This window comes from Equus przewalskii, chromosome 18 (assembly GCF_037783145.1).
Source record: "Equus przewalskii isolate Varuska chromosome 18, EquPr2, whole genome shotgun sequence".
Lineage (NCBI taxonomy): Eukaryota > Metazoa > Chordata > Mammalia > Perissodactyla > Equidae > Equus > Equus przewalskii.
Window position 1 is genome coordinate 24,980,073 of NC_091848.1, and position 25,847 is coordinate 25,005,919.

The following is a 25,847-nucleotide window of genomic DNA, read 5'->3' on the forward strand; positions in this document are numbered from 1 at the left end:
GTGCTGAATGGCTGCAGACAGAGAGGAGAAAGGCTGTTAATATGTGACTTTGTACAGGATTGCCCTACAGATTTTGTCAGCATGGTCTCTGAAATAGGTCGGAGAGAGGAAATGGAGAGAAATCAAAATTTCTAGGGTGATAACCAATTAGACACTTGCTGAGGTGCCAGGGGAACTGGCTGTGAGTTAGAACTGTTTTCAAAGATGTTTCTAGGATCAGACAGTTAAGGAGTTTGCTTACAGAGCAAAAGGAAGGGCTAAAAGCAGAGACAAGCACTAGTTGAGCCCCAGCAGTTGAGTTCTACTCAAGGGTCCGCACACTGGAAGAGAGTGATGACTGAGTATTCTAAAGCTGTAGAAAGCTCTTTGAATATGATCAGTTGGAATTTAGAGACACACTCACAGATTACAACTTGAAATATCCTCACGCTCTTAGAAATGACTGATTATGCACTTGAGCAAGCTGTGATTGCTGGGCTAAAAGCAGGAAGGGTGAAAGAAGTGTATATATGACTAGCACAGTAAGAAGAGGTAGGCCAAAAGCCAGCCCCCAGGGAATGCTTTATAATAGGAGAAATGTTTATCTTTGAATAGAGGATGGAGGGAGGGAACTTAGGTCTTTGCCGTAGATGAGACAGGGTGCTGTTCCCTAATTTGTTGTGGGGTTGCTGCCATAGATCCAGTAAGTCCAAAACAGTACATGATCCTTTCTCAAACTTCTGCATTCTCTCTTTGTTAATGGCATCATTATCCTACCTGCCTGTCAGGCTCAAGATCTATTTTTTATTCCTCCTTTAGCCACATATTTCCACACATATGAATACTTGTCCTGTCTCCTCTCTCTCTGCAGTGTCTTTTGCACCTGCTCCTCCTTCCGTTTTCCTTGTCTCTGCCCTGGTCAGAACCCGTCTGTCTCTCCCTTGGACCCCTGCAGTCACATGCATCTTGGTCTCTCACCTTTTCGGTCTTCCTCTGTTATTTTATCCTTCACACTGCTGACAGGATAGTTTTACCTCAGCACAATACTGATCGTGATCAACTTTCCTGATTGAACGCCTTTAGTCTCTCCCCAGTTTGTGATGGAATAAATTCTAAATTCCTTGGAATGACATTTGAGGCCTAATCTTTTTGTATCGAATTTCTGCCTCCTCTGCATGCATGCTCTGCATTCTAATGAAACACATAGTTTCTCTAAGCAAACGGTGTTTTCCTGTGTCCATGCTTTTGCTCACTCTTCCTCTGCCTGGATTGCTCTCTCTCCTGCCATTTCCCCATCACGGGTTCCTCATGGGCTTTAAAGCTTAATTTAAAAGCTACTTTTCTCATTTCTTTTCAAGTTCCCTGTCTAACCAGTTGAAGTGAATTTACCCCAGTGTGCTTCTGTAGTCATTTGTTCCTCTGTAATAGTGTTGATCACAGTATGCCTTTTAAGATTCATTTACCTGTCTCACCTTCCTGTCTCATTGATAATTCCCTTGAATGTGTCTGCCATAGCATCTTACACATAGTAGGTACTCTGGAGATAAGAGCTCTCTTAAAGCAGGGGAATGATTATGATTTGATAACTGTGTGTGGCTGTAAAAAGCCTGTTACATGAAGCCATCTGTTCAAGAAACTGTTTATAGACAAGGCAGAAGCCATTTCCTTCATTGATTCGTGGGCTAGCTGACTTCTTTTCTGGGATGCTTTTACTCTCAAGTTATCTTTTTTTTTTTTTTTTAATGATTTTATTTTTTTCCTTTTTCTCCCCAAAGCCCCCCGGTACATAGTTGTATATTCTTCGCTGTGGGTCATTCTAGTTGTGGCATGTGGGATGCTGCCTCAGCGTGGTTTGATGAGCAATGCCATGTCCGCGCCCAGGATTCGAACCAACGAAACACTGGGCCTCCTGCAGCAGAGCGCGAGAACTTAACCACTCAGCCACGGGGCCAGCCCCTCTCAAGTTATCTTTTAAACCCCAAAGCAACTTCCTTCTTCCTGTGTTAGTGGGCAGATTTTTAAGAGGGTTATTAATTTACTGTAAATTAATTTGAGTAGGATTCTCTTTTAAGAATTCAAGAGGGAAACATGATCAATATTTCTTTGAAATCCACCTCTCTAACAATTCAGTTCTCATCTGAGTCATGCCTAGAAACATGCCCAAAATCGCTAACATGTTTTCCTTTCAGAGTGTGTGAGTAGTTGTGCTCCTTCTCTCAATGGTATTGAGCTCTTTTATTGAGTTGTTGCACAGTCAGTAAAAGAATCTTTTCATGAGTCTTCAGTAATGAGACATCCCCCCTCCTTCTAATTGTATATTTTTTGTGTCAAACCAGATGGTGTATTGAATAAATGGTCTCTTTGCTCATCAGGTTATGGTGGAGAATTCTGATTTTACTCCCTCACAAGTGGGGTGTCTCTTTACGTTCCTCGCCCGGCAGCTCGCAAAGCCTGACAATACTTTGTTTGTTAACAGAACCCTTTTTGATCAGGTGAGTGTCTTTAACAATGAGAACTAGAGTTGTTTTTACTCTACTTACTGTTCGTAGAACCCTTCACTGGATCACACTGTTTCTTTTTTTTTTTTTAAAGATTTTTTATTTTTTCCTTTTTCTCCCAAAGCCCCCTGGTACATAGTTGTATATTCTTCGTTGTGGGTCCTTCTAGTTGTGGCATGTGGGACGCTGCCTCAGCGTGGTTTGATGAGCAGTGCCATGTCCGCCCCCAGGATTCGAACCAACGAAACACTGGGCCGCCTGCAGTGGAGCGCGCGAACTTAACCACTCAGCCATGGGGCCAACCCCTACACTGTTTCTTAATAAAACAGCCTATAGGATAAGTTTCTTATCAGGGAGAAGCCTGTTTGGGTTTCAGTTTGAATCTAAATTGTATGTTGTTTACAGAATAATATATCTGGATACTATGACTTTGCCTGGTAACTTGGTGTCATGGGAGTGTGGTTTGTGGAGATTGGTTTATAGAAATTCTGTTCTCTTAATTATTGTGTTGCTCTAAATTGCCTAGAATTCTTTGCTGAAGAATTTTCCAATGTGAGAATCACCCGTCTCACTGGTAGGAATACTATGATGTTGATCATCTGAAGGAAAGATTACTTTTAGAAAATCTAAATTTACTTACAAATAAATGACTTTGACTCTGAAGCTCTAAAGATATCTCCAAATCCCAGTTAATTATCTCCTACAAATCCACAGGTGGCAAAGAAAATACTTTTTTTCTGGAGAAAGTTGCTTATAACGAGTAGCATTTCTTGAGCACTTCACAGTGCCAGACTCGATTCCAAAGCTTTAATACGTAATATTAACTTAATGCTCCCAGTGGGTCTGAAATTAGTATAGTTGTGACCCCCGTTTTGCAGATGAGGAAACTAAAGCCTGGAGAGGTTGTCACTCATCCAAGGTCATACTTAATAAGTGCTATTATTAGCAATAAATGTTATTATTGTTAATAAAGTTAGCGTTCAAATTCAAGTGGCCTGACTTCACAAAGTCCGTGCTCTGCTTGGTCCACGGTATCAGGGATCTTAAAGTTAAGATATAGAGATGATGCTGCCTTCTAATCATGTTTCTAAACACAGTAAAGAAATGTGTGCAAGGTACATGTTAAATTGTTAGTGTGCCTGAGCCTGCTGTGCCATGTACTAGAGCCATCAGCTGGGAAGATACTGTATACTGTGGTATTTGTTATGGCTGAGTGTGAATGAGTTGGTGATATAGAAAGGGTAGGTGTTGTTTTCATTATGTCAGTGTTATGGCATGCATGCTGGTATCCAATAAAAAAATACCTTTTCTTTGACTAGGTCCTTGAATTCCTCTGTAGTCCTGACGATGACTCACGACACTCTGAAAGACAGCAGGTATGAACCACTAGAACTCTTTTTGCTAAAGAATGGGAAAGAAGACAGAGTAAGCCCAAAAGAACCCTTCCATTCTAGACCTCATGAGACATAAGGTGAAAATGACTTGTGACAAACCCTAATGCTAAGCTAGAAAGTGACAACCAGAAAATAGTGTGGATGGTTGGTTGAAGTACATGTATAAGGCGCTTATGTCAGACTAAATTTCTAAGCAGACTGGACCTGTCTTTCATTCAACATGGCATTAAAGAGAACACTTCATCCTTCTCCATTATGTAGGAACAGTTGGCACCTATTGTATCCTGCTTCTCACCAGTGTCATTAATCTGGTAACCACTCTTAGCTACAATGATCCTGAATCAGAAAGGCTGCAGAATCCTGAGTATTGAGACACTCAACTTTTGGGTGTGCTCTCTAGCACCACTGCAATAGGGCTGGCCATTTCTGAAGACCAGAATCCATCTGTCCCTCCGCAAGTCACTGTGCGATAGTAACTGTTCGATCACCTCCTCTTTCTACTTATGCCACTTTCTGTAGGGTCCATTTTACGAGGAAGATTCTTTAAAAGCTTACCCACTGTAATTGTGAGCACTAAGAGAGTCAACCTATTTAAAATTGGTAGCCAGACTCTGTCAGATAAGCTACAAAGATTAAGTGTTTTGAGAGCTGTGCTGATTTTTTATGGTAATAGTGCCCAGCTGGGAGGTTGAGACTCAAATAAGAACATGGGATAGCAAGAGTGACCCCTTTCTCTGCACAGCTGTGGCCCAGTGACGGCTGCAGACTATCTTAGGGAAGACAACAGCTGCTAAAATTGTGGTTCTCTCTTAAATTATATTGAATACAAATGGCTACATGGACTCTCGTTTTGCCCCTATTTCTCTACTGACAGGAAATGTGGATCCTGGTATGCATGGTATTGCTATATAAAATAACTTTTTATATAGACAACTAAATTAAAATCAAAACCAAACCTAAATGTAAAAGCTGAACCTTGAGAAGTAATCATAGGATAGTAATGTTCTATTACTGGAGTCCCCTTTAAGATTTTGTAGGTTTTTTCCCTACTCATTTTAAAAATACAGAAAACTGAAGAAGTTGCCCAAGGTCACAACTAAGATTAGAACCCAATTCCTTCCCTTCTAATACAGCACTCTTTCTCTTGTACTGTTCATTATGTATAATAATTTGTTTATGCAATATTTTTTAGTATTTTCCAGTGTTGTGCTGATAAAAGTTTAACAATGGCTTCCCAAGTGTAGTTCTGATATCAATGTCGGTTGATATTTTCGTTTATGTAAATGAATAAGATGAGAGTGCAGCCACGAAAGCATGTCAGAACTTCACTCGTTCATCAATGAAGAGATTGCTTTGCTGAATCTGATAACAGTTTTAGAATACCTGCACTGGAACATAATTTCTTAATTTTTTTGTGCTATTCACAATGTAATGACTATGACGTGTACACTTTTAAGTTTGATTGCCTTATTAATGTTATTTCCATCACTTTCCTAATCAGGGACTGGCACACTTTTTCTGTAAGGGGCCAAAGAGTAAATATTTTAGGCTTTATAGGTCATGTGTGGTCTTAGTCACATGTTCTTGTTTGTTTGTTTTACAACCCTTTAAAAATGTAACAAGCCCTGATTTATAGCATTTGACAATTTCCGTGGTGTAAATACTCCCACTGTAGCTGATTTCAACTTACCAACATGATGTCACTGAACACGGAGTTTGGAAGAGATAAACAATACCACAGTTTTTGTAATATTTCCACCCTGTAGATATAATCACAGAAACTAACCTCGAGAGCATACATAGTAAAATGTAGTAAAATTAGGAAGCAGTGAGTTTTTGGAGTATTACCTTTGTTTTTAATTTGTTTAATTTTGAATTTATATAATTTAATTTTTAGCGATGGCTCTATTTAACATCCAACTTAAAAAATTCCTGAAAATTTAAAAATCAGCTCCAGTGAGTTGTAAGACTGGCTCCAGCTAATGGCATTTCTATTATGTTATTCCACATTGAGGCTTCTGGCAGGAGGGGTTCACTCCGCAGTTATTCTATATGACAGTACATTATGGTACTCAAAAACATTAAATTAGAGTTCTGAAATGTTAAGTTTGATAGGTTTTACTTCTTTTCTGCCTTTTGTTTTTTAACCTGAAAGTAATCAATTTCCTGTGTTAGAGAAATAGTTTGTTAAATGATTTCCTGGAGTTCTGAGAAGCGTCATGTCATTCTAGGTCTTAAACTTAAATACAGGAGAGAGCTTTCTCATATTGCTCTATTTACTATATAATGATTCTATTGTATTTTGAGATTTATTTAAAAATATTGATGAATCAATCTCAAGATCCTAGTCACCTTTATTATTCAGCCTCTTGTTGTGATAAAAATTATATGAACCCCAATGTTTTTGTTTGTTTTTTATTGTGGTAATATGTATCCCATAAAATTTGTCATTTTAACCATTTTAAGTGTACAATTCAGTGGTGTTAAGTGTATTGCATTGCTATGCAACCATCACCACCATCCATCTCCAGAGCTTTATCTTCCCAAACTGAAACTCTGTCCCCATTAAACAATGACTCCACAGAATCCCCTCCCCCAACCCTTGGCTGCTGCCAGTCAACTTTCTGTCTCTATGGATTTGGCTGCTCTAGGTACCTCATGTAAGTGGAATCATACGGTATTTGTTCTTCTGTGACTGGCTTATTTCACTTAGCATGATGTTTTTAAGGTTATCTGTGTTGTGGCATGTGTCAGAATTTTATTCCCTTTTAAGGATGAATAATATTCTATGTATATACTGTATTTCGTTTATGCATTCACCCATTGATGAACATTTATGTTGTTTTCACCTTTTGGCTCTTGCAAATAATGCTACTATGAAAAACACCAATGTTTAATTAGAAAAATTAACATGGATACTACCTGTGAACAACAGATTTTAAAGCACCATAAGACATAAAAGCCAGACAAAAATATACTTCTTGAAAGAATATATATGGACATTTTTAGCTCAGTGGAGGGTCAGTCAGATATTCTAGTTAGGCTTTATTTCCAAACACTGTGGCATTACTTCCATGTTTGAAAGATAGATCCGTTTATCTTTTTATAAGACTTAAATACGATATGGTCAACATTTTAATGTCAGTCTAACCCCTTTTATATGTGAAAGCCAGGCCGAAACATGAGCAAGTAATAAGACAAAAGGAAAAAAGTTAGGGGTGGTGTGGCTGAATGGACTCTTAAAGAGCTAGTAAATAAAAGTAGATTCCAGTATTTTTACTCATTTATTTTAAATGTTCAGGTCCTTTTAGAATTGCTGCAAGCTGGAGGCATAGTCCAATTTGAAGAGAGTCGGCTCATCCGTATGGCAGAAAAAGCAGAGTTGTAAGTTGTTTTGAAGCCAAATTTTAGTTCCCATAAAACTATTAAATTGCCTTTCTCTAACTTGAAGCCCAGTTTATTGACACATTGCTGTTTTCTTAATTAAGAAAGGCTGTGCAAATAACAACAAAAAACCTAAGTATGAAAGTTTTTGCCTTTCAAGTCTAGAAATTAGTAAAATTTGCAGAAATTAACAGCAAGTAAATTTAAAGTGTTTGTACATTTGTTTTAGTATGAAAATGAAGTGGCAGTCTTATGATTTATTACTTTAGGTTTTTTTACTTAAAATTTCCATGGTATTTCATAGATTTTTGACAGTTATTTTTATATGTTATAAACAATGCAGAATTTAACATAGCAAATAAGATGTAGTATGTTAGTACTACTGTTTATCTAGTTTGTTAACTATTTCATTTGACATATTTAATTCTGAACAGAAAAACTTAATTGATATCTAATATATTAACTATTTTTTATGTGACACATGGTTGCTTTAACATTTATTTGGTACCCAGCTTTGAAATTTCTTATAAACATGGTATTCAGCAGCATCTTAAACCTAGATTTAGGGGAATGACAGATACTCATCTCCCTTAAGTAGTATAACTTCATTGAACAGTAGAAATCACATCCATTATAGTAATTTTAATTAATACTAACCTCTATACCTAAGCAACTTCTTGAAATGGTAAGCTAATAACCACCTGCCTGTTTGGGTACACTGAAGTTTTCCCTTTTGTGTTGTAGCTATCAAATTTGTGAGTTTATGTATGAACGAGAACACCAATATGACAAAATTATTGATTGCTACTTACGTGACCCACTAAGAGAGGTGAGTTAAGAGACTATTTTCCCCTTTTTTTTTACTCAGCACTCCCTTACCGAGTAGAAATAACTATTCAGTAAGTATAATTATCCAGTAGAAATATTTGGACATGTGTTTGCTGATTCAAGGTTTTCTTCAACAGGTTTTATTTTGAGTGCCTCCTACTAGCCAAGTATACATTTATACGTAAAACAGATAGAGTTCCTGCAGTTTTAGAAGTTATAGTTTAGTGACAGTGACCTGACAGTAAGAAAACCAAATATACACAGTAGTCCACCCGTTCACGGTTTTGCTGTCTGTGGTTTCAGTTGCTTATGATCAACTGTGGTCTGAAAATATTAGATGGAAAATTACAGAAATAAACAATTCATAAGTTTTAAATTGCATGCCTTTCTAAGTAGCGTGATGAAATCTCGTGGTGTCCTGCCCAGGGCCGTGAGTCATCCCTTTGTCCAGCATGTCCACACTGGCTGTATGGCTACTCACCCATTCATCTACTGTTGTGCTATCACAGTGCTGGTGTTCCACTAACCCTTATTTTACTTAATAATGACTCCAAAGCGCAAGAGTAGATGCTGGCAATTTGAAGAGAAGCCGTAAAGTGCTTCCTTTAAATGAAAAGGTGAAAGTGCTCAACTTAATAAGGAATGAAAAAGTCATACTTTGAATTTGCTAAGATCTATGGTAACTTTTATTACAGTATGTTGTTATAATTGTTCTATGTTATCATTAGTTATTATTAATCTCTTACTATGCCTAATTTATAAATTAAACTTTATTATATATATGTATAGGAAAAAACACAGTATATGTAGGATTCAATACTGTCTATGGTTTCAGGCATCCACTGGGAGTCTTGGAACATATCCCACATGGATAAGGGGGCACTACTGTAATTACAAATTGTGATGAGTGCTAGAGAAGAGAAACTGGGTGCAACTTTAGAGGATAATGGGGGAACTGACGTATACAGAGCAGCCAGGGAAGAAATCTCAGAGAAAGTGGCATATAAACTGACTTTTGGAATGTGAGAAGTTAGTCAAGCAAAAAGCCAATGGAAAAGTGTTTCAGGATAGAGAACAGTGTATGCAAAGGCCCTGAAGTGGGTAAAAATTTTGACATGTTGAAGGAACTGAATAGAAAACTAAATATTGTTTGAGTGAATGAATTAATAAATTATGTTGTCTGTGCTCTTTAGGAAGAAGTCTTCAACTACATTCACAATATCTTATCCATTCCTGGACACAGTGCAGAGGAGAAGCAGTCTGTATGGCAGAAAGCAATGGATCATATTGAGGTGCTGATTCCACAGAACTTTTTAAATTTGCCCATTTGAATGGATATCTCCCAAATTAACTTTTTGCTACCTAAGCAATGACAGGTGTCATATTATTAAGTTGATTTATTTGAGGATTAACATCTTTTTCATATAATTTATTCCACTTCATATTTGTATTTGTAAGGCCTATGTGATAATCAATTTATTATATCATGACTTATGAAAATAACCCATGTTCAATCAGCTAGTTGAGAAGCTGGAATATTAGTGGGTTTTTACAGTGTTCTAATCTACAGAATGATTCTGAGAGTACTACTGGTCTTTTTCCCTAACACATGCTAGGAGCCATTCTCCCTAATCTCCCAATGGAATTTTAGAAACCGTACTGCAGTGAGTTGTTCTCTGTGATGTATTTCCTTTTCTTAGGTAACAGGATGATGATTCTGATTTTGTTTATGCATGCTGTTTTACAAGAATGCAAGAATTTCCTTGGAAACAAAAAGTTCTTTTTTAAAAACCATGCTTATAGATGCCTAAATGGAGAGACCAGTACATGTGTGATGAACATGTGATCAGAATGCATTATGAAAAGGGACCCCAAAGCACTCCTCACTTTAGTTTCCTTAGGTTCATAACATACAATGTACCTCAGAGACCAACAGAGCTGGCAGGTGTGCTGAAATCTATTCTGTCTTATGGGTCACTGATTATTGAAAAAAAAGAAAACAGTAACGAAAGATTCTGAGGTACTCTTACTTTTGGATCTACAAAGGTTCTCTCCTCCTTGTAGCAAAGATCAGGTGATGGGGTAGCCTCTGGTGATGGGTTTAGAGATGTAGTGAAAGATATGATTATTCAACGTGTTTTAAATTTTTATACATTTGAAAAATGGTAAGAAAGTATGAGCTCTGAAACTCGAAGAAAATACTGCATGTGATATGAATACTTTGTTCTGGTTCCTGCTGGTTGTAAAGTGTAGAAAGATCAGAAATGTGAACAGCATCTTATGTGAAACATCTGGTGTGAAAGGTGGTGCAGTCAGTGATCAGATGTGTGGTCTGAAGTAATTTCCAGACTTTCATCTACAGGATTGAGAACATATATATGTTATTTAACATTATCATACTCCTGCTAACAACAAAATGAATATATCCTGGTGAAAGAACCCAAGAAAACTTCTCCTATTTCGAGTTGTCTCTTTTTTCCTTTAATCATTTTGTATTCTTTTTCCTTTCATCATCCCCTTCAAGTCTCCATAGTTACATTATGGCCCATTCTTCATTTCTCTTCATCTGCATTATGCAGTGGTTTCAGCAAATGGACTCCAGACATCCAGAAATGAAGTTATGTCTTTCTACATAATGTGAAACGTGATGAATTAATCAATGAGCAAACAAATTGCTCGGCAGAAAACTCATACTGGAGAAGCAAGAGTATTTTTGCTGCACAACTGTTCTGTGTGCTGACTGCTTTTCCCATATCTGCATATTTTTTCACCTTGAACTTTTTAATATCTCTTAAGGCCACGATTACAAATATATAGACTTTTTGTTGAAGGCCTTCTGTGGCTTCAGTAATGTAAATAAAATCAGCATTAAATATGTAGGGAGAAAAATCCTCGTAGTAAAGTTTTCTGACAGTATACACAGTGTATAGATTAGCGGTTCCTAACGCTGTCAGAGTTACAGAACTCTTTTGAGAATCTAATGAAAAATTTGGACCTGTGCCTCGTAATATTGTGCATGTGCTCAGCTACATAATGTTGTTTACAATTTCAGGGATCCACAGCCCCCTAAAAGCCATTCTTAGATTGGGTTTGTGGATTCTAGGTAAAGAATTTCTAGCTTAGGTGGTTTTTCCAATGTAGGCAAAATGTGTTTTATTAGATTCTCTAAAATATTTTTTAGTTTGAAATAGAAAAGACATCCAAAAAAGTGCATAAAACAAATGTACAGTTTAATAAAAAGTTCCAAATCAGACATCCCAGGCCCAGATCAAGAAACAGAGTTATTTCCAGTACCCTAGACTCGTCCTGTGTCCTTCCATGATTACCATCCCCGGCCTCCTCTAATACTCACATTATCCTGGTTTTTCTGGCAGTTTCTTGCCTTTCTATATCTTGTTACTACTTGTGCCTGCATCCAGAAAAATAGATGTTTTTGTTTTGCCTGTTTCTGAGCTTTATGTAAATGAAGTTATACTGTGTATTTTTTTCTTCAATGTTTTGAGAAGTTTGTATATTTTGTTCTATGTATCTGTGGTTCATTTTTATTGGATCCTGTTCCGTTTTACAGGCTATCACAGTTTATCCATTCTATTGTTAATGGACATTTCAGTTGTTTCTAGGTTTTGACTATCAGAAACAGTCCATCCATGATCATTCTTTATATGCATCTCCAGCACAGCCACGTGCATTTTTCTAGGGCCATGGTTCTCACTTTGATCCCCAGGCCCGCTTGACAGCATCAGCTGAGAACTTGATAGAAATGTAGTTTCAGTCTTCACCCCAGACCTACTGAATCAGAAGCTCTGGAGGTGGGCCCCAGCAGTATGGTCTAAAACCCCTCCAGGTGCTTTTGACGTGTGCTAAATTTGATAAGCCCTGCTCTAGGGTCTGTAATTGCCGGTTAATTGGGATAAATATCTTAAACTTTACCAGATGCCGGCATTGTGTGAGATTTTCCATTGACTCCATTTCTTTGCTAGGCTTTAAAATTATGTCAGTCTAGTGGATGTGTAATGATATTTCATTATGTTTTAAATTTACATATCCTTAATTATTAATGAGATTGGTGGCCTTTCCACGTTTATTGGCCGTTTAAATTTCCTTTCTGTGATGTGCCTGTTGAAGTCTTTTGCCCATTTTTCTGCTGGAATCTCTTTTGTACTTACTGATTTGTAGGAGTTCTTTGTGTACCCTGGATCTTAGTCTTTCAGAGACATGTGTTGTGAATATCTTCTCCCACTCTGGCTTTTTTCTATGGTTCTTTTTAAGAAAAGTTGGTTTTTGTTGTTTTTTCTTTTGATGTCATCAAAATGATAATTTTTTCCCTTCTATCCTGAAGGAGAAGTTCTCCTATATTATTGTCTAAATGCTTTCTTGGTTTTTTTAATCTTTAAATCTTAGGTCCACCTGAAAGCAGTTTTTCTATATGGTACGGGGGGGGGGGTGGTGGGGGGGGCGTCCAATTAATTTTTTTAAATAGAGATGCCCAGTTTTCCCAATTTTCCCAGCAACAGTTGCTTTAAAAGGTCGCCTTCCCCGTCGCTCAGCAGAGCTGCTTTGTCATAAGTATGTCAAGGATCTGTATGTTTGGTCTGTTTTTCTGGGCCCTCTTCTGTTTCCTTGGTCCATTTGTCTCTGTATCGGTACCATGCTATTTTAAATATTGTTGCTTTATAATAACTCTTGATATCTTTAAGAGAATATTGGTGCTCTCGACCTTTTATACTTCCAAGTACGTTTTAGAATCACTTTGTCAAGTTCCACCAAAAAAATTTTCTTAACCTTATGATTCTGACAGGGATTGCATTAAATCTCTCAATCTCTTGGAATTTAATTGACATCTTTGCAATACTGAGTCTTCCGATCTGTGACCATATGGTATAACCCTTTATTCAATATCTTTCTATAAAGTTTTATAATTTTCTCTGTAGAGATTTTCCATCCTTTGTTAGGTTTACTGTCACAACTTTATATTTTTTAGCATAAAAATGCTATTGCTAATGATATTTTAAAAAATTTTGCTAGCCTCATACAAGCTGAGGAAGTTTCCTTTTTTCTATCTCTGTAAGAGGTTAATTAATGTTGGAATAATTTCTTCCTTCACTGGTTCCTAGAACTTAGCAGTGAAGCTATTTGAGACTGGTGTTTTCCATATGGAAAGATTTTTGACTGTTCACTAAATTTCTTTAATGGTTAAAAATTAATGCAGGTTATCTATTTCTTAGGTCAGTTTATTAATTATATTTTCTAAGAATTTATCCATCTTGTCTACATTTTCAAGTTCTTGACCTCTATTAATTCATAATAGTTTCCTATCTTTCTAATGTCTGCAGACGAGTGATAATACCCCCTTTTTCATTTGTGATATTGATTAGTGGTGCCTTCTCTGTTTTGAGATGTATAAAAGCAGTATAAACTACAGTTATTTGTGTCAGCAACTTATTAATCTACAAATACTAACACTCAATTGTTAGATATATCATGAATATTGCAGTCACAATAAGTTAACGAATTTTTTTTTGATAGTATACTATGTTGATCTATAGTGGGTCTTTGCCTTTCAGCCATATAACATGCAGTTGGAAAGGTAGGATAGCAGGTCACAGAAACCAAGTAAGAAGAGAGTTTCAGGAAGAAAAGGACAGCCAGTAGTGTCTGGGAAAGTTCAAGGAAAGGGCAGATTGGAAGTCTTAGACTTGATAGAAATAGGTCTTATTAACAGTGGTTAACAGTGGTCAACCTCTTAGTCTCATTTAAGACTTATGACCTTAGTTGATTTCTTAAGACAATTCTAGTTTCAAAATCCACCAAGCATCAGAAGTAAAATTTTAGAACTCTTAGCCAGAAAAATTGCAACTATACTTTTTTTTTCATTTCTTCAAATTATTATTTTAAGCTCAAGGGTGAAATTCACTCATAGGGAGTTTGGGAAGCTTCTGTTCCTTCTGTTCATCCTGTAGATGTCATGGCCTAGATCCAGAGTTTTAGTACTTTCATTTTCTAAGAATTCTGAATTACCTTTTATATCAAAACCTGATTTTTTATATGGCATTTTTCTAATTTTGCTCATTTGCAATGTGCCTTTAAATTGAGGCCCTATATCAAGGTCTCCCGAAATGCAGTGTAGAAGCTCATGAAAATATTGAGGTAGGTGATCGTGCTCCACATCTGTGGAAATTCTGTTTAAATTTAACCGTAAGAATCATTTTATCTTTTTCTTTCACTCCAGGAACTGGTGTCCCTAAAGCCCTGTAAAGCTGCAGAGCTGGTTGCTACTCACTTTTCTGAACAGATTGAAGCAGTCATTAAAAAACTTCAGGTAAATATTGGAAAAACACACTGGGAAGAAGCATCTAGAGGAGCGACAATTATTGAATAGCTACCAAAGAACCGTTGATTGTAGTAGTTTCTTCAATTGATAGTTGCCATTTAATAGCAGTTTCTACACATTTTGTGTGTGTGTGTGTGTGTGTGTGTATTTGGGGGTAGTTGTGTGATGATCTCTGAGTTTGGAAATGAAGGGAGTTCATCTTTTGTACATAACAAATATTAGCATCACAGAAACGTTTTTGGAGCTATAGCCTGTGCTTAGTCTAGAGGTCTTAGTCCACAGAGGATCCTTCCCCCCTCCCTTTTTCTTTTGCTGTAGGAACTACAACTGTATTCTCTTTGAGGTTCATGTTATTTATTCAGACTTTTGTCTCCTCAAATTGGGTTAATGCTGATTATTTAGAATTTTTCTTGGAAAATCTTAACTAGAATACAAGTATATTCATGCTGAATATTGAGATGCTCAGTTTGAAGTACTATTTTATGGACCTACTGTTCCACTTGTCACTACCCTGGCAGCATTAGTAGTGAGTTTTGCTTACCACCTATGGCCTCAAGTGATAGAGGTAGGGAATAGGACAATGACAGGGACATGAAGCACAAGCCAGGGTCCACAAATAGCAATAATAGTGGTGGAGAATAGGTATGCAAGATGGAGACCAGAGCAGTGAAAGGGAGGCAGCTGGCATGAGAAACAAAAATAAGGAATTCATTCATTTAAACGCTTATTATGGCTCCACTGTGTACCACAGTATGGTAGGCCCTCGGAGGCACAAATAAGAATACTATCTTTTCTTTAATTTTTCCTATGGAACAGAGAAGCACTTATATAACCACAGAACAATGTTCTAAGTGCTACACCAGACATATGTAAAACGTGCTGTCGGGGGCCAGCCCCATGGTATAGTGGTTAAGTTCAGTGCACCCTGCTTTGGCAATCTGGGTTCGTGGGTTTGAAACCCAAGTGTGGACCTATACCACTTGTCAGCCATACTGTGGCAGCAACGCACGTACAGAATGGAGGAAAATGGGCACAGATGTTAGCTCAGGGTGAATCTTCCTCAAAAAACCAAAAAAAAAAAAGCCAGTGCTGTAGGAAAAAAGAGAGTGATAGACTGTGTGAGGAAGTCAGACAAGAGTTCCCAGACATGCCCGAACTGGATCTTGAATGATTGGTATCAGTTTTCCAGGCAGAGAATTTGGAAGGACTTGCTACATAAAGGGTTATAGGTATGTAAAGTCTTGAAGGCTTGAAGCAACATTCAGAGAATGATCCAGTCTATGTGAAGCATAATGTGCTGGGGACGATGGTGGAAGAAGCATTAGAGTAAGCTATAAAAGGCATGTTGGAGCAGAGGAGTTAAAAGTATAGAGGCTGGATAATAGAGTTTGGGGCCTGATATCGAACGATCTTCTGTGTAATGCTAAGAAATTATACGCCAGTATACATCTTCTGTATACTGGAGAATTACTAAAGTTCTTAAAAGGAATGACATCATTGGATTCATTTTATAGAACATTAACTCTTTAGAGTGGAGAATGGTCTGGCAAAGAGAGCAAATGGAGGAGAGAGACCACTTAGACCAGTCAGAAGGAAAAAGGTCTAGGCAACAGATGGTGAGGACCTAAGGGCTAAGTCAGTGGAGAGGACCGGTCCAAGATATGTTTGAGAAGGAAAATGTATAGGGCTTGGAAATTAATTGAAAGTGATGCGAGGAGTTAAAAATGACTCCCAGATATCAGGCTTAGTTGTCCAGCAGGATGAGGTCCATTAAATCAAGATAAAGACTCATCCATTAATCAAATATTTATGTACCTGCTGTGGGACATAATAATAAAAACATTATTAAGTGCTGAGGATACAAAACCATAAATGTAGCCCCGTGCTCAAGGAAGAAGACAAATAAGCCAAAAGGCAGTTGCAAAATAGTTTGACTTGATGATGGTAGAGCACTGCCTGGGTACTGAGGAAGAACGTGGAGGGTCACCCAGTCCAGTCCAGTGATGGGGACAGGAGGACATTTCTGCTAAAACTACTCTCAACCTACAAAGGTTCTCCCCCCTTTAAAAGTCAGCAGTTCCAGTGAATCTTCTTGCTTGTAGTGTTGTTACTGTCATTTACAATGTAAGATTATCCTTTGCAGAATTTTCTTTTTCCTATAGTCTCAAAAGATATTTAGTGGCAGAGAGCCCAGGTAAATGAATATAAATGTCACTCATCAGACAAATATATAAAAGCTGAAGTGTCATGGATAAAACAAAAAGAGGCTACTTGACTGTGGACTGTAGAGTCTTACATATTTCTTTTAAAGAAATGAAGTATTTATTTCATTGCAGAGCTTTATTGATTGTGTGAGAATCTCACACAAATTTTATAAAGTACCTTTACTTTTGATGGCAAGAGATAGTCCTCTGATCAATTGTTTTCAGAATTCTTGACATGAAAAATAAGCCAGAATATTAAGTTATAACCAGAAGTGTAAAATAAAACAAAGTGATAAACCAGGGAAAAGATAGACAATCAAAGACTGATAAATATATATAAAATATCACATTCTAAGTGATATTAATTCTTTTCAGTTTTGAAAGTCCCCTACTTTTTATAGGTGAAGTTTGATTGTGTCAAAAAATTTTAAAAAACTAAACTATAATAATTTTTGCTTAGCTTTCCCAAGAACTTAGAAACATTATTTATATTCATGTAGTATAAGGTTTGTCTCATTTGATTCTCACCTCTACCCTGTGCGGAAGGCAGAGAAGAAATTGCTGTTTTCTTTTTCACCTAAGTATAGTGAATCTCTAAGAGAGTCAGTGACTTACACAAAGTCAGATAGCTAATAAGAGGAAGAAACAGAAGCCAGATTTTATGGCATATTAATTGCTAACATGTTGCAGTTTGCCATCTCTTCTATAGTTGATTATATTGGGGAGTTAATGAGCATTTTTGGTGTTGGGGGTGATTTGGGCCTCAAACTCCCACCCTACCTAGGGCGAGATTAACTCTCCCACTGTTGGCCATTGTCACAAGGAAGACCAGGTGAGGCAGTGTGAACCCATCAGTGCAGCCAGAACTCTCCATCAGCAGAGCAGTTCAGAGCACCTGCCATTCTGAGGGTCCTTGTGTTGAGAACTGCTCAGTGATTTGTCTCAGTAGAAGGCTTTTTTTGGGGCAATAACAAAGTGTTTGTGTTTGTTCTGTGCTCAAAATTGAACGTGTGACAGTGATTAGAATTACTGAGAGGAAATGACCTCCAAATGATTCTTTAGAATTTCTTAAATCAGTCCAGAGGGCTTAATGGAAATAATCATATGCATGTGTGCAATTTAAAGGACTATTCTAGAGTCATTCATTACCATGGCATAACTTGAAGAATTTGTTTTAATATTTAATTGTATTTTCTATTGTTTTTCTGTTCAGAACCAAGTTTTGCTTTTCAAATTTTTGAGGAGTCTTCTAGACCCAAGGTATGTTAATAAACTTTACTTTTTCATAATACATAGATAGGAAATCATTTGAGGTTAAGAAACTGGCCCATGGAATCCACATAGTACAATCAGCTCTTGATTTTTAATATTAGTGGGAGTCACACTTACATAGATTATACCAAAATACTTGATGTAAAAATGGATTATGTCTTGAGGGAATACTTTTCTTTCCATTTGGACATGAGTGTATGTGGTGAGTTGTCATCAACGTAAATAACATAAGGAAGCCATGCCATGAGGAGGTGTTTCAGGAAGAGTGTGATGGTCGTCTGGCTTCACTCCTTCCTATTCCTTATTCCATGCTGTTCATTGGTAGCTTCACTTTTCAAAGTAAACACCTCGTTCCCAGCCCTCCTCTAAATGTATTACCTTTTAAACTCTCATTTGAAGTGTTTAGTTTTAAATAACTTTTCCTGGCTGTGTGAGAAGGAAAGTTTAAATGTTTTTTTAAGTGCTGCTGTGGTACTCAGCAAATAAAAACTAACCCAAGGAGATGATGAAATTAGTAATGGATTTGTAAGCAAAGTAGCTCTGCGTGTGAAATTGTAATATTTTGCTGTAACTAAGTGGAGTACATTAGGAGTGGAGTGTAATAATATTTAACGTCCTCCAAGACAGTCACTCTTAACCAGAAGTGTGTGCATCTGAATCACTTAGGAAACTTTTAAAAATATAGATGCCTGGGCCCAAGCCCGCAGAATCATTGTGGGTGGGGATATTTTTGATGTACACTTAAGAGTGAAGCATCACTGGCTTAAGTGTAATATTCCAGGATGACATAGCTTTCATATCACATATAAAAACTTTTTAAGTTGCAGTATAATATACACTAGCCATTAAAAAGAGTAATTTACTTACTTTAGCAATTATAAAGTCCGTTTTGGTTATCCAGTATTCTCTGCTATTTTTAAATACCAAAATACCAGTAATTTTGTTATTATAATAATTTTTTGAAATCTCGGTCATTTAAATCTTGAACAGGCTATGCCACATTTAAAATTCAGAGTCATACAGATGTGTATGTGCAGATGTTTAGAAAAGCAGTCTGGTTACATACTCCTCTGCACCCCTATTGAAGACCTTTTCAAAGTATCCGTGTTTTAATGCCCTGTTGTCAGAATATTACTGAGGCTAGACACCTTTTTTTATTTCCATTAATCTTTTGTATTTCCCTCAGAGCCAGTTTGGGCCCTAGTCTCTCCTAGAATTAACTGATGAAGATAACTTAGAATTGTAGTTGGGGGGTTGGAGGGAAAGAAGAGAGCTGGAAAAAGGATGGAGAGAGCTGAGGGAGAGGGGAGAGGACTGAGGAGGACTGAGCCAGGCGGAAGAGGAAGGGGGTGCCCAGTCCCAATTACCAGCCCTTTCTCTGGAGCCTGTACGCCCCTTTTTCCATGGCAGAATTCCTTCTGTTCCTCTCTCATGTCAGATCTCCAGTGTCAGATCAGTTTTCTTAAGACCTGACTCCTCTTTCCCCATCCTACCTAGGGAGACTCCAGCTGGATGAGCAGAGGAAATTCAGCTTTGAACTTGGCCATTACTCACATGTAATAAAATATAGAAGATGGATGGTGACCCAATCTTACTTTTTTTTTTTTTTTGAGGAAGATTGGCCCTGAGCTAACATCTGCTGCCAATCCTCCTCTTTTTGCTGAGGAAGACTGGCCCTGAGCTGACATCCGTGCCCATCTTCCTCTACTTTATATGCCGGACACCTGCCACAGCATGGTGTGCCAAGCAGTGCATAGATCTGCACCTGGGATCCAAACCAGCGAACCCTGGGCCACCGATGCAGAACGTGCAAACTTAACCACTGCACCACTGGGCCAGCTCCCCAATCTTACTTTTTTAAAATAAAAAATATCAGTATTAGGTAATATAAATATCACTACAGTCATTGATTCTGAATGACTGGTTTCCCATCCCATTTTAGCCTTTGTGAATGAGCATGCTTTTTGACTAAGCTAAAAAAAAAAAAAGGATTAGGGTCTGGTCAGATCCTAGGAAAACTGAAGGAGGAAACTGAGGGAGTGTAGAAACAGCTACTTAGAGTCAAAAGAACACCCAGCATCGGTAGACTGGCCCTGCCCAGCAGTTCTCACTGGCAGACAACTTCAGACTGTTTTTGCCTTTGATTCTTCCCATTCTCTTCTTCTTAAGCAGTAGTTGTTTTTTTCCCCACATCCAGGTTTTTTCCCCCATGAAGCTCCTATAGCAGCCTTCTGGAGAGTAGGGAAAATGAAGAAAGACAGTTATTTTGAGACAGAGACAGCTTGTATTATGTGTGTCATATCAGAATGTTTCTTTTTTTGCTCTTGCCCCAAAAACCTGAGTCAATAAGATCCTCAATCCTGTGTATATAGTTTATGCACATTTGATTTAACATTTATATATATTCAGTGAGTTGTTTTTGAGGGGGTAGCTTTTTATTTTTGTCAGCAGCATTTTTAAAGGAACAAATCATCTAATTGAATTCTTATGTATATTTCTCTATTTTCTTTATCCAATTTCTTTAAATTATCTTTGCTATGTAAATAATGTCCTCAGTAGAATTAATTGACCTACAAAGATATTGGTGGCATCTGTACATAGAAAGATTAGATAGTTCTGGGGGAAGGGGGTTAATCCTTCAGAAGCAAATTGCTTCCCTGAATTGAGGCCAACAACTTGGGAGAGAAAGGATTTGCATCCCCTTCCAGTTCCCTTCTTTGGGACAGCTGCTGCATAAGCCCCGCGCCACCCCCTCTCCCTGCGTGCATTCCTGCTGGCCAGAAATTCTCCCAGGAGCTCTCCTGATATATTTACATCCAGATGCAGGTCTTTTGTGCACTGGGGATGCTTGAAGGATAATACAAAAGGACACTGATGGGTCTTGTGCAGCTATGAGCTGCATAAAGAATAAAGAGAATGTGCAAGTATATTTATATTCACAATATTTTCCTCAGTACGATTTTCTTGGTAATGTCAATTTAGCCTTTGTTAACATGTCCGGGAGCCTCTGAAATATATGGAGTATATGGTATGATTTTCTTGTAGCAAAAAGTACATAAAACGACACATTATATTTCTAAGTCTTAAATCAAGATAAAGTAAAAATTGAACATTGCCAAGAAAATGAGTATCTATGCCAAAGAGCAAAACATAGATTATGGAAATGGTTATACATTGAATTTAAGTTGACTCTGTCACTGTTTCTGTGGATAATTTTGAAGGGACATCTTAAGATATTGACACTCAGTGTTGAAATAACATATTTCAAAATTAAAAATTAGAACATTATGTTTATGAACTTTGACATATAAAAATACATTCCTACTTCAGTGAGTGCCTGTCAGCTTGGCTAGGCTCACTACCAGATATTGAATCTTTGGTTAGTATTTTGCCAGCAGCTCAAGATTCAACCTTTTAAATCCTAACACATCATCTCCAAAAATAGACAGACAGAAAGATAGGTAGATAGATAGATAGATAGATAGGTGATAGAAAGAAAGAAAATAGCCTACATGCATTTATTTCTTCTTTTGTTTATTCAATAATTCTTTATAATAAGATTGCCATCTGCTAAGTGTTGTGCTAGAGGTTGAAATGGCTCAAAATTATACTCACTTTTTTCAATCCAAACCTGTTCCTTCTCTTTTATTTTCTCTCCTAGCAAATGACATTATCCACTCATTTATTTCATTTAACAATTTACTGAGTAACAGCAGCTTACTAAGCACTGTGACAGGCATGGGAGATAAAATGGAGAATAAGATGGGGCCCTGCCTTGAGAGAATTTACATTCTAATGGAGAAAATGGACGAGTAAGCAGACAATTATAGTATAAGTGTCTTAAATAAATCCTGAGAGTGATGACAATTTTTTCGCCGTCCTTTACGCACTCCACCCCACCTTCTCAGCCACACCATACAGAACCATTCATCAGAATCTGCCTCTTGGATATCTCTTCCCTGTGAGTCCTGCTCTCGTCTACCCCACACTGCTCTGGTTCAGGCGCTCAGCATCTCTCTCCTGGTCTCCTAACCAGCCTTCCTAATTTTTCTACTTCCATTTTCAAGCAGGCAAATAATGATAATGTTCTTCTTCCCCTTCTCAAAGTTCTTTCATTATCCAATGTAAAATCTAAACTCCTCATGGTGCACAAGACCTGCCTCATTCTGATTCAGGCGTATCTATCCAGTTTCATTTCCTTCCTTTCTCCCGCTTCTCTTTTCCCCTTTATTTCTCAGCAGTACTGAACTGTTTGTTCATAGGATACACTAAACATTGTCCATCTTCGCTTTGCATATGTGTTCCTCCCTCTTAGTCCACTTTGTTTTCTTAAAAGCAGTTTACCTGTATGTATTAAGAGCTCTCAAGTTATACATGTGTATTGATCCAGTAATTCCATTTTGGAAAATAGATTTTAAGGAAATACTGTGAAAGAAAAAAGTTAATATTAAAATATCCTTATTAGCATTTACAGAGTGAAAAAGCTATTTAAAAAGGAGGATGGAGCAGATGGCTAAATAAACAATACGGTTCGTTGTTGTTATTGCCACTGAGTTGATTCCTAGTGACCTGTGTAGAACAGAGTGGAGCCCTGCCCTGTCTTTTTACGCCATCCTCTCACCTTCCAGCACTACATCAGACAATGCTCTGCTGCTATTCAAAGGGTTTTCATGGCCAATTTTTTCAGAAGTGAGTGGCCAGGTTTTTCTTCCTAGTCTGTCTTAGTCTGGAAGCTCCACTGAAACCTGTCCACCATGGGTGAGCCTGCTGGCATTTGCAATACCAGTGGCATAGCTTTCATGCATCACAGCAACACAGTGTGACAACCGACGGATGGGTGGTACAGTTCCCTGACCAGGAAACAAACTCAGGCCGTGGTGGTGAGAGCACCGAATCTTAACCACTAGACCACCAGGGCTGGCTAAACGTTGAGGTGTCTGAGCATAATTGAATGCCAAACTGGCAAGCTTGGCAATCTGAGTGTAAAAATAATGCTAAACTCGAAAAATACTAACATTACATAGTGTACACACATACTATTAGTGTGTATGATTGAATGGTTGCTAAGAGGATATGGAGAGATGTAGATATCTTATTGTTCACTATATTCTTTGTCCCCATAGATTTGCTTAAGTTAATAATAAAAATGAGAGCAATTGTTAGTAGTTTAGAAGGGTCTGCTCTTTGCTTTTAAAACTTCTGAAACAATGAAGACTGCTGTGTAAGAGCAATATATTAAAGTTTCGAAAAATGTGCTTCATTTATATTTAAAGAAGTCTTTCCAAATACCCATATTTTTCTATTTACAATGAAAAGGACACATTTTAAGATCCTTGTGGCTTTTAAAATCCTACCCTTTCTTCTGTTCTATTTATGTTACTGTTTTTTTATTCTTTGGCCTTGTTTTTGGTTTCTTTTTTGGTTTTCTACTTTTTTTATTCCTTCTCTGGGTTTAATTGAGCTTTTTATGTGATTCTATTTTTTCTCCTCTCTTAGTATATCAATTATATGTACATTTTTAAATATTTTAGTGGCTGCCCTTCAATTTGCAATACATAATTATAAGTAATACAAGTCTAATTACAAATAACACTATAGTACTTCTTGGATAGTACAAGTGCCTTATAACAGAGGATTCTTAATTCCTCCCCTCTTGTCCCGTATGACATTGCTGTCATTTATTTCACTTATCCATAAGCTATAATCACTGAATACATTGTTACTATTATTCTTTTGGGCAAACTCTTTTCTGTTAGATCAGTTCAAAATAGGAAAAATAAAAGATTTTATTTTAGCTTCATTTATTCCTTCTCTAACACTCTTTCTTTATGTAGATCCAAATTTCTAACTTATATCATTTTCCTTCTTTCTAAAGAACTTCTAACATTTCTTGAAAGGCAGATCTACTGATGACATACTCCCCCAGTTTTTGTTTGTCTGAGGGAATAGTTCTTTTTCACTCTTGAAGGAGAATTTTGTTGGATACAGAGTTCTGGGTTGGTGATTTTTTTCTTTCAACACTTTAAGTATTTCACTCCATTCTCTTCTTGTTTGCATAGTTTAGGAAGAGAAGTCTGATGTAATTCTCTCCCTTGCTCCTCTATACGTAAAGGTTTTCTTTTCCCTCTGACTTTCAAGATTTTCTCTTTGTTTTTGATTTTCTGCAGTTCAAATATTATATGTGTAGGTGTGGATTTTTCGGTATCCTACTAGGTATTTTCTGGGCTTTCTGGATTGGTGGTTTAGGATGTGTCATTAATTTGGGGAAATTCTCAGTCATTATTGCTTCAAATATTTCTTCTGTCCCTTTTTTTCTTTCTTCTCCTTACGGTATTACCACTATGTGTATGTTACACCTTTTATATTTGTCTCACAGTTCTTGGATCTTCTGTTCTCGTTTTTTTTCCCCGAGTCTTTTTTTCTGTTTCTATTTTAGTTTTGGAAGTTTCCATTGACATAGCTTGAAACTCACTTATTCTTCCCTCTGCTGTGGCCATGCTGCTGATGAGTCCATGAAAGGTTTCTTCATTTCTTTTAGTGTTTTTAATGTCTAGCATTTTCTTTTGTTCCTGTCTTAGAGTTTGCATTTCTCTGCTTACTTTACCCTTGTGTTCTTACATGTCACTTTTTCCATTAAAGCCCTTTGCATGTTAATTATAATTGCTTTAAATTCCCATCTGATAAATCCAACATCTCTCCATATTTGAGTCTGGTTCTGATACTTGCTAGATCTCGTCAAACTGTATTTTTTGTCTTTTAGTATGTCTTGTAATTTTTTATTGAAAGCTAGACATGATATACTGCATAAAAGGAACTGAGGTAAACAGACCTTTGTTGTGAAGTTTTCTGTTTATCTGGCTAGGTGTTAAGCTGTGTTTACTGTTTGCTATAGCTGTAGGTGTCTGAGGCTGTAATTTCCTCAAATGTCCTCGTTTTTGTCTCCCTGGTCGTTCTCTGGGTTTCCCTAGAGACTTCTTCTAAAGTAAGATCTGAGATGTGTAGTTCTTTTCAGTTGTATTCCCATTACTGTACAGGAGCCCTACTGATGTGGTGGTGAGGTGTGGTGGGAGGGGAGGCATTCTATAGTCTTGTGATTAGTGTTCAGTCTTTAGTGAGCCTGTGCCCCGGGCAGTGACCTTCCCAAGTACTTCGTAGTACCTCTCCCTGCCTCTAAGTGAAGCAGAAGGCTGGAGGGGCCTGGAGTTGAATATTTTCTTTCTCCCACATGGAAAGCTACAAGGGGCTGGAGTTGGTTATTCCTCTTCCCCCAGCTTGGTTAAGCTTTAGTAAAACCCCAGTCAGTTAGGTTCTGGTAAACTAGTTTCCCTTGAGGGCAGTTGTATTCGTTTATTAGGGCTGCCTTAACAAAGCATCACAAGCTGTATGGCTTAAATGACGGAAATTTATTGTCTCAGTTCTGGGAGCTAGAAGTCCAAGATCAGGTTTGGCAGAGTTGATTCCTTAGAGGGCTGTGAGAAAGAATCTGTTCTGTGTCTCTGCTCTAGCTTCTGGTGGTTTGCTGGCAATCTTCGATATTCCTTAGCTTGTAGAAGCATCACCCTGATTTGAGCCTTCATCTTCACATGGTGTTGTTCCTGTGCGTATGTTTGTGTCCAAATTTCCCCTTCTTTTGAGGGCACTGGTCATATTGAAGTAGGGGCCCACCCTACTGTAGCATAACCTTATCCTAACTTAACTAATTCTATCTGCAAAGACCCTATTTCCAAATAAATTCGCATTGTGAGGTACTAGAAGTTAGAACCCTAACATGTGAATTTGGGGGGACATAATTCAGTCCATAATAGCAGGCCTTGTTAAGAAGAACAAAATTCTCTGGGTATATTTCAAAATGGCCGCTTTTCGCCACCCCACTGCTAGAAGCATGATGGGATTTTTCTCTCATCTTCACAGTGAGAACCTGGTGGGCCTCCTGGAGGTAAAACTCATGAAAGTGAGG

General features: G+C 37.5%; 1 protein-coding gene across 1 annotated transcript in view; it reads left to right on the forward strand.

Annotated features, from left to right (window-relative positions):
- The window catches only part of VPS8 (VPS8 subunit of CORVET complex), a 235,611-nt gene that overhangs the window by 121,665 nt on the left and 88,099 nt on the right, over nucleotides 1-25,847 (forward strand). Inside the window, 7 exon segments of the mRNA XM_070582453.1 lie at nucleotides 2,352-2,471; nucleotides 3,797-3,853; nucleotides 7,173-7,255; nucleotides 8,000-8,084; nucleotides 9,277-9,375; nucleotides 14,313-14,402; nucleotides 17,832-17,878. Of these exon segments, the coding sequence (XP_070438554.1) occupies nucleotides 2,352-2,471; nucleotides 3,797-3,853; nucleotides 7,173-7,255; nucleotides 8,000-8,084; nucleotides 9,277-9,375; nucleotides 14,313-14,402; nucleotides 17,832-17,878 (581 nt within the window).